General features: G+C 35.8%; 2 protein-coding genes and 1 non-coding gene across 4 annotated transcripts; 2 read left to right on the top strand and 1 right to left on the bottom strand.

Moving 5' to 3' along the window:
• The first annotated feature begins 7267 nt into the window (after positions 1–7267).
• LOC142625976 (heptahelical transmembrane protein 4-like) lies at positions 7268–12064 on the top strand. 2 transcript variants are annotated; one of them, XM_075799734.1, is made up of 4 exons: positions 7268–7408; positions 7753–8013; positions 8970–9165; positions 11098–12064. In XM_075799734.1, the coding sequence occupies exons 2-4, from the start codon at positions 7754–7756 to the stop codon at positions 11755–11757; spliced, it is 1116 nt and encodes a 371-aa protein (XP_075655849.1). In that variant the 5' UTR covers positions 7268–7408; position 7753; the 3' UTR covers positions 11758–12064. The 2 variants fall into 2 exon arrangements, with proteins under 2 accessions (XP_075655849.1, XP_075655848.1); XM_075799733.1 differs by having other exon boundaries at positions 8970–9291.
• A 259-nt stretch (positions 12065–12323) lies between these two features.
• Positions 12324–12397, bottom strand: TRNAT-AGU (transfer RNA threonine (anticodon AGU)). The gene has a single exon. It is a non-coding gene; the product is annotated as a tRNA-Thr (tRNA).
• A 330-nt stretch (positions 12398–12727) lies between these two features.
• LOC142626362 (glycosyltransferase 6-like) lies at positions 12728–14865 on the top strand. Its single transcript, XM_075800184.1, has 2 exons — positions 12728–13373; positions 14159–14865. The coding sequence occupies exons 1-2, from the start codon at positions 12735–12737 to the stop codon at positions 14840–14842; spliced, it is 1323 nt and encodes a 440-aa protein (XP_075656299.1). The 5' UTR covers positions 12728–12734; the 3' UTR covers positions 14843–14865.
• Positions 14866–15076: the final 211 nt, after the last annotated feature.

The following is a 15076-nucleotide window of genomic DNA, read 5'->3' as shown; positions in this document are numbered from 1 at the left end:
CACCCTAGACAAATAGGAGCTAGACCTTCCTAGGGCAGCAAGAATAACACTAATTATCCCCAAAGGCAGTCTCGAAGAAGCATCTCTCTGATATCCCGATCTTGCCTGGCTCCCCTAACCATTGGGCTAATACATGAATTGCTTTAACTTCCCAATTCTAACCAATTGCTCCAGATGGTCCCGCAAGGTCTTACATTCCTCTGTAGTGTGTCATTGGTCTTGATGGTACTGACAATGAAGATTTTGGTTGCGTTTCGTGGAGTCTCCACCCATCTTATTTAGCCACTTGAAGTAGGGCTCATTATTTATTTTTTCTAGAATTTAATGCACAAGCTCCCTGAACACAGTGCTAACTACTTGGGCAGTAGCATCTTGTATGCCCAGCGAAATCCCTCCTGAGTCAATTGTTATTGTACCTTTCGAACCTAAAATTCCCTTGGCCTTGGGGAACTACCTTGGCCTTACCCTTGCCTTGATATTGGTCCTCCTCGACTCACTTATACTCATCAATACGATCCATAAGCTGGCGTACACTCCTAGCAAGCCTTCTAGTCAAAGACTTCCTCAAATCATGCTCGGCAAGTAGACCGACCTTGAAATTCCTTATTGCCTCATCATCAAAATTTTCATCTATCTCATTGAACATCTCCCAATACCTATCTGAGTATATTTTCAGGGTCTCTCCCTCTCGCATGGCCATGGACAGCAAAGAATCTCAGGGACGAGGAACCCTGCTACAAGTAACAACATAGGCCCCAAAAGCCCTAGTAAGCTCCTGAAAGGAGTTGATTGAACCTTCCCTTAGACCATCAAACCATCTCATCGCCACTGGTCCCAGACTAGATGGGAACACCTTGCACATTAACGCTTCATTCTTTGAGTGAAAAACCATTCTTTGATTGAAATGGTTGACATGCTCCATAGGGTCTGTCCTACCATTGTACATGGTAAACGTTTGGCTGAGTAAACGGCCGAGGAAGTTTTTCTCCCTCAATCCTTCGCATAAATGGTGATTTAGAAATCTGCCGCAAGGCACGGCTCATAGCATCATTACCCAAGCCTTCATGAGATGGACTTCTGCTTCTCTGTCTATACTGGTGCTCATCATCACACGAGAAAGACTTACTGGGGGGAGCCCTTGATTTGGGCCTATACCTAGCATCATCATCATCATCATCATCACTAGAGGAAGGTTCTAAGCTCGAAGGAGTCCCCCTCTATCGTTTATGGTGTAGTTTCCTATATAAGTGGTCAATCTCCAATTGCATGTTCTTAGTGCTCTCCCCTTGGGACACATGACTCCCACTTTTAGAACAACTCCTACTTGTATGCGTGGTGTGTACACTAACTTCACGATCTCTCATTCGCTCAAGATTAAGGAAATGATCTTGACGTTGAGACCTCACAAGCTCTTCACGATTTGGCCCCGAACCCACCATGGTTACACGATGAACACAAGAATGTTTAGTTCTCCACAGATGGCGTCAATTGTAAGGGCACGTTTTACTTGGAAAGCCTAAAGGTGAAAAGGACTAAGGCCTAAAGAGCCTAAAATAATGAATTTGTAGAAAGTGGTCTAGAAATTGAACTCCAAGGTGTTGGACAGTAATCATAGTAGGCTAATTGGTACTTGAAAGTAAGAATAAGCAGTTCAATGCAAAGAAAATCCTCCTCGGCAAAGTCTGAGGATGGTAGTTCTTATATATTTCTCTCAAACTTAAGCACAATTACAGATTTGAGTATATAGTGATTTTCTCCCTCTATGATTATCTGATGATCCATTTGTAATAGGGATTTCCTTCTTTATATTCACTTTCATCACTTCATCTTAACCCTCCACGTGTAGACCAGATTTCTAGTTCTGATACTTGTCCCATCAGTACCTTCTTGAAATCTTCGTGGGTAGCTGTAAAACTAGAGGTTACTGTTCAGGTATTACCTCCACATTAATGTGGCCAGAGAGTTAGTTACAGAGCATTCAATGCGATGGTAACGGCTTTCCTCTCAGATATTTCTCATCTTTCCTTTGTCTTATCCCCATTTGATACTTATCCTTCCAACATGATTGTTTGGTGCCTCGTCCTTGATGAAAGGTCGGATCGTTGACCCCTACTCTGCTTAGCCAAGGAGGTATTTCTCCTCGGACTTCATTCTCACTCCTTTACGACCAAACTTCTTCCACAACTTACTAATTTGTACGTCCTTGTTAATGTCCACCTGTCCTCAGACGACTTAATGTTCTCGGACATGGCCCACGGCCCAATATCCTTTTCTATGCCCTTTACCCCTACAACTAGTATTTCAACTTAATTATAAACAAAATATATCTAATTGAGTTGATAAATAAAATATACAAGAACTAGTATCCCAACTCAGTTATAAACAAATAGGAGTAGGAGTAGGAGGCAATATAAAGAGAAATAAGATTGTTAAGGTTTGCGAGATAATTGAGTTTTATATAGGAAGAGCCGAACAGGGGAAAAAATTAAATAAAAATTATTAATTATATAATATATTTGTAAATATATAATATATATATATATATATATATATATAATTTAAGTTTTAAATATATAGGTGGGTCGAGTCAAATTAAGCGGGTTATGATTGTTATGACCGGAACCTAACCTAACCAGTGAAGATGATACCGTACTGTACCGTACCGGTCGGTACATACCGTACCAGCCAGTGCACCGGTACAGGTACACCCCCTATTTCGTACTGGAAAAAATACCGGCCGTACTGGCTACGTACCGGCCGAAAAATGAATACCAGACCGAAACAAACAACAGCAAAAAATAAAGCCTTTGAGATTTTCAAAAAAAGGAGGCTTCTATGCTCACCAAAGATGATGATGATGCAGCCATTGGTCATTGGTGGGTACAATTCTCATCTGGGTAAATAGTAGAATAAGAAGAAGAACATAAAGATGAAGTGCACACAAACACAACTAAGTAGCCAAGAAACTAAGAAGAAGAGTAGTATGGTTTTTTTTTTTTTTTTTGTATCAAAAGTGAAGATGGAGTTCGGAGGTGAATAAGGTGAAGATGGGAATGGAAGTGAAGATGGGTTCACCTCACCTGCCAGTCCGAAGAGAGATGGCGAAGATGTGTCTTGTTTTGTTGTTTGTTGTTCTTCTTGTCTTTGTACATAATCTTGGGCCTTCTTTTCTGAACACTACAGTGGTTGATAGTTTACTAAAGGGAATATTCTTGTGGATATTCTTGTGCTGAAGGGGATATTCTTGTGCTGATACTTTGCTAACTTTTTTTTTTTTTTAATTCGAGAGGTTTGCATTTGTTTTCTATGTAAAATATTTTTTAATGATAAAATATTTTCACACGTTTGGTCCATAAGAAAATTAGAAAGAAAAAAATTTCTCTTAACACGAAGTTGACCATAATTTTAAAATAAGTGAAAATACTATTTGTATTATTTTCATTGTTAACTATATATATAAACCCGATCCATCCCATGCATTATATATATAACTTAATTATTTGTATTATTTGTTTTCTTTGTATGTAATGAATAATTAAATTTTTTTTTTATATTGTGTTTTTGTTTTCTTTATATGCAATGAACAATTGAAATAATATTTTATTGTAATCAGAGATTTTTGAGGCAATGTTTTATGGTAAATAGAGATTTTGTGTGTGTGTGTGTGTGTGTGTGTGTGTGTGTATTAAATATATAAAATAGCGGTAAACTTGAAACGGTACACCGGTATTGACCGGTATCCGAAATATATCGTACCAGTGGCCAAAGCGGTACAGCATCCAGTACGGTATTGACTTTCTTGAATCCAACCCACTATTAAAAAAAATTTCATAACTCAATCCAATCCATCAACCCTTAGATACTAACCCAACCCGACGGGTTGGGTTGAGTCGGTGGATTGGCTACTCACCCCTACCCACCCCACTACATTTACGTACTCCTGTTTCTTATTTCACTTGCATACTTTTACAATCGGTGGGAAGGTTTATATAGAATACATGAAACACAGCTTCCTTCACAGTTAACTCCAAATCTAAAACGAATGAAACTAGACAACAAAAGCCCATTACCTAAAAATTGCAAAAGTTGGGCCATGTTAAAAAAAAAAAAAAAAAGTCAACAAAATCAACTCTTTCTTATCTAAAACTCTATAGTCATATTGCTTACGTTTTCATCACAAATTGAAATCGAAAGACAATGTCCTACCGACTAAATTATGATATTGTCCCTATCGTAATTTGTAGCCACCCTAAAGGCACACAAATTAAAAGCAACACGCGTAAATGCTTCAAGAACATATCACCTGCTCGAGTCAATGATGACTCGTTCACTTATGACTTATGAGCAAATCCAAGCTCAAATGTTTGCCTGATATCTTCTATTAGTTCTTTTATGCAATGCTTAAAGCTTGGATTGATTACGACAGTTAGGGTCTTTTTGTTGCACTAACACGTGTCGTGACTTAACATGTTAATAATTAAAACCAAGTTTGAGGGGATAGTCGAGTCTAGAACTCATGTCAATGGATCACCGTTGGTTGCTATAGTTGTGCTTACTCTTTAACAATAAAATAATGTAATTAATAAGTAAAAGAAGATAAAGAATGATGTAGAAAAGAAAATCGACAATGTAGGGAACTAAACTAAAGAACTTTTCCTTGATGGAGGTAGTTAGATCCTAGAGTATCCAACAAGAAGAGTACGTAAGAGATCCAACGGCTTTGATGTTAGTTGTGATATGGTATGGTGGTGTCTAAGTAAACCATAGGCTTCTAGTGGTGTTAGAATTTGGAAAGTTACCCATTAGTGGGCATGACATTTGACTAGCCACATTTAATGGGATTAATTTCATGTAACATAAGTTACATGAGAATGGGTTACAAAAGGGTGTAACACTGTAACCTCTCTCATCTATATAACTCATGAACCTCTTTTTTCTTTCCACCATACTCTCATGTTTTTGGGTTTTGTCCTATGGATCTTAGGCCGTGGACGTTGTGTGACTTGCTCTAATAGCAAGCACCACCATGAGCAACAAACTGTTCAAGCTATAGAGGTATGGTTTACAACGTGGAACAAGCAAGTATATGATCATATGGAGGTATTTACTCTATTTTCTTACAAGTGATAATACGAGTACAAAACTGGATATCTAGTGGTAATACCAGACTTCCAACAGTAACCTCAACAACATTAAAATCAATTCCAAAATAATTTTGACAATATTACATGCAGCTTGCCAATTAGAGATTTATAGTGGTGACAAGTTAAATATACACTCAAATCATGGGAAGAAAAGAGAAGAATCACATTGGTTCACTCACATGGGCTACCAAAACAATCCAGTGTGTTTAGTAAGAATGAGAACAAGAGGGGAGAGTAAAAAAAAAACACGTTCAACAAAGTCTTGTTAATTCCTCCGGCAAAGCTAGGATGATGCGTTTAGTGAATGCAATATACTATTTTTTTTATAGAACTTTAAAAAAGTATCTAGAAATGGTAATCAAATGTGTTTAGTAAAGTTCAAATGAATATGTCTAGCAGGGTTAAGTTGACAAGATTCAAAGAGTGCAACATACTAAATGATCATGTCCAGCAAGGCTACGAAGAGTCCAGCAATGCTTCAAATCAATGTAAAAAAGTGTAGCAAAACAAAGCATACATGCTCAATTATTTCTCATAATGTAATAAGAAGTGTCCAGCACGGTCAAGCAAAAGAGATTAGCAAAGTAACATAAATATCGACAGTAAAATTATATAAACGTGATCAATATCAAAGCAGAACTATTTTAGTTGAAATCAAGCGGCAAGGTAGAGAGGAAAGTGAGTGAGAGAAGAGGAAAATATAGCTTTGGGTAGTGCTTGTTAACATTTGCAATGGGTAATTTGCTCTCTTCTTTCTCTTGCAGGAAGTATATTTCATTCTGCTAGGTGTGTGACCATGAAGATATTTTCATTTGTTTAAAAATCAACATTTTCTAGAAATTTATCTCATTTTTGTATGTTTAGCAGCAATCTTAGAATAAGTTGGAAAACTTTTCTTTGACTTCTCTTGTTATTATTATTTTTTTGTTGATAAGTTGACTTCCCTTATTTACTGATATTTTCCAAAACAATTTAGTGAAAAATAACTCTATTTCATGCTGGACAATATAAGAGAAGTCAAGAGTTAGTTTTCAATTGAACCATTTTTTTACCTAATATTTCCAAATAGAACACAAAAGACCACTTTCACATAAAGTTTTTCATCAAACAAATAGAGCCACAGCCAAAGTTCCAATCCACAGTATTTTTTGGCAATTTTTTTTTAATAATTCGATAGTTGAGAAATGAGAGATATAAATCATAGATGTCATGGTTAGAAATGTCAAAACATGTCAATCAATTAAATTATAAGGCTTCTATTTATTTATATTTTTTAACTAGATTATTAGCTTAAGTCCACTTTTTGTCTTTATCATTTAACAAATACATAAAACAAATAAATTAATTGTCAACAGCCTTATAATTCAATTAACATAAATTTATAGCTTTCAGTTATCTTAATTGGTAAAATCTCTTATGGTTGAATAAAAGATATGAGATTCAATTTCCGTCTACACCAAAAACCGTTTAATAGTTTGATTTAATAATAAAGAGTTATAATAAAAAATGGAGCCAAAAATTAAAACTATCTCAAAAAAATAAAAAATTTAACATCAATTTTTATTTTTAACAGAAACATCACTACCCTGTTCTAAAATTGAAACTATACACCTCAAAAAAAAAAAAAAAACTATCTCAAAAAAATTAAAACTATCTCAAAAATTAAAACTATCTCAAAAAAAATTAACATCAATTTTTATTTTTAACAGAAACATCACTACCCTGTTCTAAAATTGAAACTATACACCTCAAAAAAACAAAAAAAAAACAACAACAACAACCAAATAAATAGCCCGCCTTAAGGATGGGTCCACAAAAAAGCACTATGCAAATTGTTAATAGGCATTACGCAAACATTGGCATCAAATTTTGTATGTCGCCACATATTCCCAGAGATCGTGGCATCTTCGCATCTCTTCAAAAGAATCTCTCTTTTTCTTTTATAAACACTTGCCGTAGTTATTTACGTCAAAAAAAAAACATTTCTTTGTGGGTATTTCCGGACCGCCAAAAAGTATCAACTACTAATCAAACCCATATACTTTACCATTCATAGATTTTTCCGTACTTTCTTCCGCTTTCTTTGTCTCCTAATTCTAATCATCTTTTTGCCGTTTTCCTCTTGAAGGTACTGCTGGTTTTCTAAGCCTTGAAAATTCGTTTATATTTGTTATATGAACAATATATAACAAATATAATTGAAGCAGCTGAAGAATCTTCTTCTGGGTCATCATTCTCAGCTGCTGCTACTTCTTCAATTTCAGGTGTTTTTCTTTTCTTTTCATTTTTCCTCATCTGGGTTTTACTTGCTTGCCTCATTTCTTCAATTTCTGTTCTTTTCAATTGTATGTCCATTATTTGCTTTATTAGGAGACCAACTAAAAAGAAAAACATTTTTTTTCTTTTTCGGGGTTCTTTTATTTGAAAAGAATGAAAATCTTTTATTGAAACTAAGCTGGGTTGCTGTATTATGCTGATCTTGGTGATAAATATTTAAAATTGGGTTTTTGTGGGGGTTTTTTATTTTTATTTTTTTATATGTTATTATTTATTACTGTTATTATTATTTTTTTTTTTTTTTTTTTTTGTGTATTTGGGTCAATCAAAGGATGAGTGAAGGTCTTCGAAATGGTGAGGAAATGAAAGCTTCCTCTGAAGCAATGGAGAATTCTCCAACACATTCTTCAAAGGAGGGGAAAGGGAAGAGATTTTGGAAGAAGGTGAAATACCAGCTGGTTGAGTACCACTCATTGCCTGCGTATTTGAAGGACAATGAGTTCATTGTGGGCCATTACCGCCCTGAATGGCCATTGAAGCAGATCTTGCTTAGCATGTTCACCATTCACAATGAGACACTAAACGTTTGGACGTAAGGCCTACTGTTCCTTCTATTTTCTTTGAAAGAGTAAATGGATTATTCATTATGTGATTTTAATGGAAATCTGTTGGTTGGTCTGGACATATATGTAGAAAGAAGTATTTTAGTATGTAATCTTCTTGTTTGAAATGGGAGTAGCTGGGACAAGGATTTAAAATTTTTTTTTTTTTTTTTTGGCATGGAAAACAAATGAAGATATGTGCAAATTGAGAAGCATTGACCTCAAAGTTATGTGGACTTTGGGTTATGATGACAGTTAGAACCTATGAAAGTTGTGGGTTCAAAAACCGTTCGGTGCATTTGTAACTTACCAATAAAAAAATAAATGTTAGAACCTATGAAGTGTTATAGGTTCATTTCATTTGAATGCGGATTAGTCCATTCAGTAAACAAATCCAAACTTCTTTATATGTGTGTAATCTTCTTGTTTGGAATTGGGAGTTGCTGGGAAAAGGATTTATGTAAAAAAGAGTTTTCTTTCTTCTATTTTCTTGAAGGGTAAACATAAGGAAGATATGTGTTGATTGACAAGCATTTTCCTCAAAGTTGATCATGGGATCAATATTTAGGGATGGGTGAATTGTATTTACCTATAAACCAAGTAAATTCTGTAATTTGATTTTAACTTTATTATTTGGTTTGATGTGTTCCTTTAGTAAATGAGTGACTTTACCAAACTAAGAAAAAAAGTGCTACATTTTAAGACTTCTTGTTAACAATTAGGCAAACATAGTTTTGACTTTGGTACTATATTTGGTTAGGTGTATCTATGTTGTTAGGCTAAATTGTTGTTTGATTTGTTTTCTCTCTATAACATGTATGTGCTGCATCCTCTTTACTTATATATAGGCTGTTAAATGATTGTTGCTCAATACATGGTTCAAAAGATAAAAAGATTCTGAGCTCCTCTAAACGTTCTCGTCATTAAGCATATACTTCCTTTACAGGCATTTGATTGGGTTCTTCCTCTTCCTTTCCCTGACCATATACACTGCGACAAAGGTTCCAAGTATTGATCTTCACTCTCTACAACATTTTCCTGATGTTCTAAAAAAGGCTGACCTGCACAAACTGCATGCGGAACTTATGACATGCCTCCCTTCCTTGCCCAACATGCCTGATCTGCACAAACTTAGGGAGGAGGTAAAGACTACATTGCCTTCAATGGATATTCTTCCATCACTCTCGGGTTGGCATGTTATGGAACTCCTATATAATTGTTTGCCTGAGCGATTTTCCAGTGGCAACTATACAGATGTTTGTGTTTTGGTAATGCTTCTCTCCCCCCCCCCCCCCACCCCACACCTCAATGCTTGGATGCTATGATAATCTTAAATGGTTACTACTTATTTCATGATTGATTTTAACAAATTGGAAGGTTGTTTATGTTTGTTCATCAAGTCCTTCTAACATTGGCTTTATGGCAGTAATTTGCAAACAATTTCTTTCTGATTTTTCTTGGTTCATCATGCATTTTTATAATGTTCATTATTTGCGTAGTATTCCTTGTCTCTTGGTGTTTATTATGTAATATCCTCTAGCCAACTAATTTTTGTAGTATCTTGTACACATTTTTATTACCAGTCTTTTAATTCCTTGGACTTTAAATTACTTAAGACTCCGTAATCAATTCCAGCCATATTCTGAGTCTATGATATGTAGTTTTTGAACTCATTCAGAAATCAAGTGTAGTTTTACATGATGATAAGATTAGGCAGTCTAATTGAGATGGTGTTATCCTAAAAAGGAATAGATGGTTGTGTCAATGAGAAGTTGTTATGGTACTAGTTAAAGACTATTTGATGGTGAATTGAAGCTTCAAGAAAGAAGTTACATCATCTGTGAGAGAAATTGAAATTTCGAAGCTATGACTTTTAGCTGCTTGAAATAGCATGGTTATTACAGTCCCTGGGTAAATGTGTTGAGTCATCAATCAATAGATAGAAAATACAGAGTTGATCATTGATCATGTAGTAGAAGTAGTGGTTTAAGTTGGAATATGAATCCTAGTTCAGCCAAAGAAAAAAAAGCAATATGTATCCTAGTAATGCATGTCTGTTATGATTGCCTCACTTCTTGATATATTTCTCATCAATATGCCATCCATTTTGAAGTAACACAATTGCACAATTCCATGAAGTTGTGTAGATGGATGTGGCTTGTAGTTTTCCTGAGACTTCAATGTTAAAGATTTGGTGATGTCCATGATTTTTAAAGGAAAAAAATAAGGAAAAAGAAAAATAATCAGTGATGTTCAACATTGTGTAAGACTTATTTTGTTTTTGGTGGTCTATTGGAAATGTAGTTTTGGCACCTGTGTGAACTTTATTTTTTGGAGCTTCCCCACCAAAGACATTATATGTGTCATAGAATTTTTGGCCTTATCCGACTCTATATTTATCAACAGAGCAGTGTGAAGGAAGGCTAGTAAGTGCCAACAAATGATAATGAGCTTCAAGTAAAATTGTATCTTAGCGTTTCATTAAAGAAATGGTTTGGTATATCTTTATTTTCATTGAACAGACAATTATTACCATGTCATACCTTATTTTCAGAAATGGCAGGGTTGATCATGCATGTAGCAAGGTACTTAATGAATGTCATCAGAACATAGAATTAAGTATCTTAAGATCTACAGTTGAAACTCATTGATGCTGTTAGTTCATGATTTTTTGTTGGATGTGATTCTTTTGTAATGCTGCCACCGACTGCATATAAGTCCTTATAAAATCAGCCTTTTTGTTTAATGCATTCTACATTGGGATCCTTTATTCTTTTTCTAAACCAAATTTTCACATCGCTAGTTTACACAATTGTTTAGGGAAAAATTTTCTAAAATTTCCTTTTGGAAACAATGTTCCAACATTCGAGATTTTAATAGATTCTTGGTGAGTGTGTATTTTACAGAGGAAGATCATAACTGACAATATCCAATTTCTTGTTCGATTGATAGTATAAACAATTGAAATAATTTTGAGTCATATAATCTTTTTTTTTTTTTTCTTATGATGGATTGACTTATTTTCTAAAGCTTCATGCAGCTAATGTCTTCATTATGTTTCTGATCAAATGCAGCGTAGCATGAAGGAAGACGTGGAAAACATTGTAGCACCCTTGCTGGTTAGACCAATCACGCGGTGGCCATTTTTTGCATTCTTAGGTGGGGCCATGTTTTGCTTGCTATCTAGCAGCACTTGCCACCTCCTTTCTTGCCACTCTGAGCGCCTATCATACATCCTTCTCAGGCTTGATTATGCTGGAATTGCTGCCCTTATATCTACCTCCTTCTTTCCTCCTGTCTACTACTCCTTCATGTGCAGCCCCTTCTTCTGTAACCTCTACTTGGGATTTATAACTCTCTTGGGAATTACTACAGTTTTGTTTTCTCTCCTGCCAGTCTTTCAAACCCCTAAGTTCCGCACCGTTCGTGCAAGTCTCTTTTGTGGCATGGGTTTCTCTGGGGTAGCACCAATCCTGCACAAGCTTATCTTGTTCTGGGGCCAACCTGAGGTTCTCCACACAACTGGATATGAGCTGCTGATGGGGGCTTTCTATGGTCTTGGAGCAGTGGTTTATGCCACAAGGATTCCTGAACGATGGATGCCTGGGAAATTCGACATTGCAGGGCAAAGCCACCAACTATTTCATGTGCTAGTAGTTGCTGGAGCCTACACTCATTATCGGGCAGGGTTAGTTTATCTCCGATGGCGTGATCTTCAAGGTTGTTCACAGTGAATCCCAAGAAGATGGGCAAGTTAGCCTAGTTGGTGAGGTCTACAGTTGTTGTTACTTTATAGATAGTCAAATAGATCTAGATAATAAGATCGCAGTGGAGTAAGGTTCTCTCCTGCCATCCGCTTAATGTAAATTTATGCATTGAACCCTCTGTGAGATTTGATAATTCATTTTCAGCAGAATAGGAAAAATGGAATTGGGTGATACCCACCTATTGAAGCTAAATATGTAATCTGTATTTTTACAAATGATTTCTGAATTCAAAAATAATGAATTAAAAGTTTCTATTGGGATGTTATTGAGCAAATTTTGGGTAAAAGTAAGGGTACCAAAAGAGAGAGAGTGAAAAGCTTACTTCTACTTGTGTTGTGAGGGATCATGGATGAGTCTTGCGGTTATGGACATCTCTATTAGATGTGTAGGTTTGACCGTGCAATAATTTTGACAAAATTATAGGAAAGATCCTGCGTCACCTATGCTGAGATGTGCTTTGATCTGTTCTATAGGATCGTACCTCTGCTGAATTGTGCTTTTTTATTGAAGAAGTAAAAAAAGAAATCAACTTGTGCTTTCATTGAGAGTTGAACTCAAGACCTCCCGCTTACTAAACGGGTGCTCTAACCAACTGAGCTATGAAAGCTTGTTGGTACGATAAGTCAGTCTAAAATATATTAACGTAGACACTATGATTTGGCTAGTACAGCTTGGTAAATGTGGCTGGCCGAAGCTACCATAAAACCCTACTAGCTACAAAATGCAGCCACACAGAATTTTTTATGTCTCCATAAAACCTCTACCATAACTGGCAGTGTACATATTAGAAAGTAGAAACTCATTGATACCTATAAATCTCCCATATATAGGCAAGTCATTGATACACTGAAATCTCCCATATTAGGCGACTTAAAAACTCCATTTTTTAACATGGCCTCCTCTTGTTTAAGATTGTTCTCAGTTCCCAAACCCCCTCACATCCCATGGCGAAATCCACAACATGTGTCTGTCTCGCCAATACATTTCTCTTTCTTAGTTTAGTACTTTTTCTTCTTCTTCTACACCTTTGGACCTTATCATCCTTCTATAGCCCCATCCCTATCATTCACTCTCCTTTCACCAAAGCCAAAAGCGAACCTCAACTTGAACCAGATGGGGTTGTTGGTTCACCAAATTGTGCTGCACATGAACTCTGCGACCCACCTGAGAAATCGTTTTATGACAACCCTGGACTGAGCTACTCGATTGAGAAACCAATGAAGAACTGGGACGAGAAGAGAAGTGATTGGCTGAAGCAACACCCATCATTTGCTGCAGGAGCACGTGATCGCATCCTAGTTGTCACGGGATCACAACCGTTGCCTTGTGAGAACCCAATCGGTGATCATTTGTTGTTAAGGCTTTTCAAGAACAAGGTTGACTATTGTCGAATCCACGGCTACGATATTTTCTACAACAACGCTTACTTGCACCCCAAGATGGACTCTTATTGGGCCAAATTTCCGGTAGTCCGGGCCGCCATGCTAGCCCACCCAGAGGTTGAATGGATTTGGTGGATTGATTCCGACGCGGTATTCACTGATATGGAATTTAAGGTTCCATTACACAGGTACAACAACATTGTTTTTGGGAAAAATCTAGAATTACGTAATTTTTCACAACTTTTTGCACAATTGTGACGTTACAGAGTGTGATTAGTAAAAAAAAAATAGTGGGTCCATTCGTAAGTAATAGTTAACCACTCACAATCTGTCACGTTAGAGTTATGACAAAAAGTTGTGAAATAATTTGTAGTCTTAGAACTGCTCTTGTTTTTCGGGTCGGCTATGAGTCGTCAATACATTAATTAAGGTCAGTCATATATACATATTTTGGCTAAAATGCAAAACTGATTCTCTAACTTCTTTCAAATTTTATTTCAGTTCTCTAATTTTACTTTCATTCATTTCAGTTTTATAAGTTTCAAATTTATTCAATTAAAACATTTCTGTTAACTTTTGTTAAAATATTTTGGAAAAAAAAAATTGGAAAATATATTTCAATCATTTATTTAGTTTTTTTAATTAAAAAATTTTGAAGAAAAATTTATAAAATTTAAAAATTAACCACAATATATAAAAAAAGTTGATAGAAAAGCCTTAGTTTAATACACTTGAAAGTTAGACAAAAATAAACAAAAGCAAAGTTAAAGGACTTAAACAAAATCTGAAAAAAATTTAAAGGGTCAATTTTACATTTTACTCTATATTTTTCTACCACTTAAATATGTCATAACCCCAATTACTTCAATAGTTGAAATGTCCATTTTTATTATTTCTAATAATATAATTATTACATTTTTTTTAATATTTTTTTCATTCTCTCAACTCGAATTAACTTACTTACTTGTTCACTGGACAGGTACAAGGACCATAATCTGGTTGTTTATGGTTGGCCCAATTTGGTCTACGAGGATAAAGGTAACAAGAGTAGTACGAGCCTTAATGCGGGAGTGTTCATGATTAGGAATTGTCAATGGTCCATGGACTTGGTGAATGATTGGGCTGAAATGGGCCCAAATAGCCCAAACTACAAGAAATGGGGCCAGATCCAGTTATCAACTTTTAAAGACAAGACATACCCACAGTCAGATGACCAGTCGGCTTTGATTTATTTACTATTTAAGAAAAAAGACAAATGGGGGAACAAGACTTACGTAGAGAACGAGTACTACTTTCAAGGGTACTGGGTAGAAATAGTGAAAACATATGATAACATCAGCGAGGGGTACAAAGAGGTTGAGATATGGGAGCCCAAGTTAAGGAGGAGACACGCAGAGAAACTCAGCGAGTATTATGCTAAGTTGAGGGAGCCATATCTGGAAGACGCTGGATATAAGAAGAGGTGGAGGCCCTTTGTCACGCATTTCACCGGGTGTCAGCAATGTAATGGGAACCATAATCCTATGTACGTTGGGGACACGTGTTGGATTGAAATGCAAAAGGCTTTGAATTTCGCAGACAATCAGGTGCTTCGCAACTATGGTTTTGTACGCCCTGATCTAATGAATTCTTCCTTTGTATCTCCTCTACCGTTTGATTATCCGGCTTGAGCCATCATGGTAGTGAAACAGAAAATCTTAGGGGGGTGTTTGGTACATGCACTTAAAAATTGAAAATATATATTTGAAAACATGTGTGGAAATAAGTGTAGATGAAAAAGTGTGTGAAAATACATGTAATGTTATTTAAAAATTAAAAACATGTGTTTCAGTGGGTGTATCAAACGAGACCTTATTTGCTTGTGAATTATGAATATTGAATAGTCATGGTCTCTCATAATATAG

This window comes from Castanea sativa, chromosome 2 (genome assembly GCF_040712315.1).
Source record: "Castanea sativa cultivar Marrone di Chiusa Pesio chromosome 2, ASM4071231v1".
NCBI lineage: Eukaryota > Viridiplantae > Streptophyta > Magnoliopsida > Fagales > Fagaceae > Castanea > Castanea sativa.
The sequence above is the reverse complement of the archived record's forward strand: the minus strand, read 5'-3'. Positions and strand labels throughout refer to the sequence as shown.

Excerpts from the sequence above, each read along its gene's own strand:
- LOC142625976 (XM_075799733.1), top strand. The coding sequence starts at position 7,754 with ATGAGTGAAGGTCTTCGAAATGGTGAGGAAATGAAAGCTTCCTCTGAA. Across the intron at positions 8,014-8,969 it reads GAGACACTAAACGTTTGGAC|GCATTTGATTGGGTTCTTCC; the intron begins GTAAGGCCTACT and ends CTTCCTTTACAG. Across the intron at positions 9,292-11,097 it reads ATACAGATGTTTGTGTTTTG|CGTAGCATGAAGGAAGACGT; the intron begins GTAATGCTTCTC and ends GATCAAATGCAG.
- LOC142626362 (XM_075800184.1), top strand. The coding sequence starts at position 12,735 with ATGGCGAAATCCACAACATGTGTCTGTCTCGCCAATACATTTCTCTTT. Across the intron at positions 13,374-14,158 it reads TACACAGGTACAACAACATT|GACCATAATCTGGTTGTTTA; the intron begins GTTTTTGGGAAA and ends GACAGGTACAAG.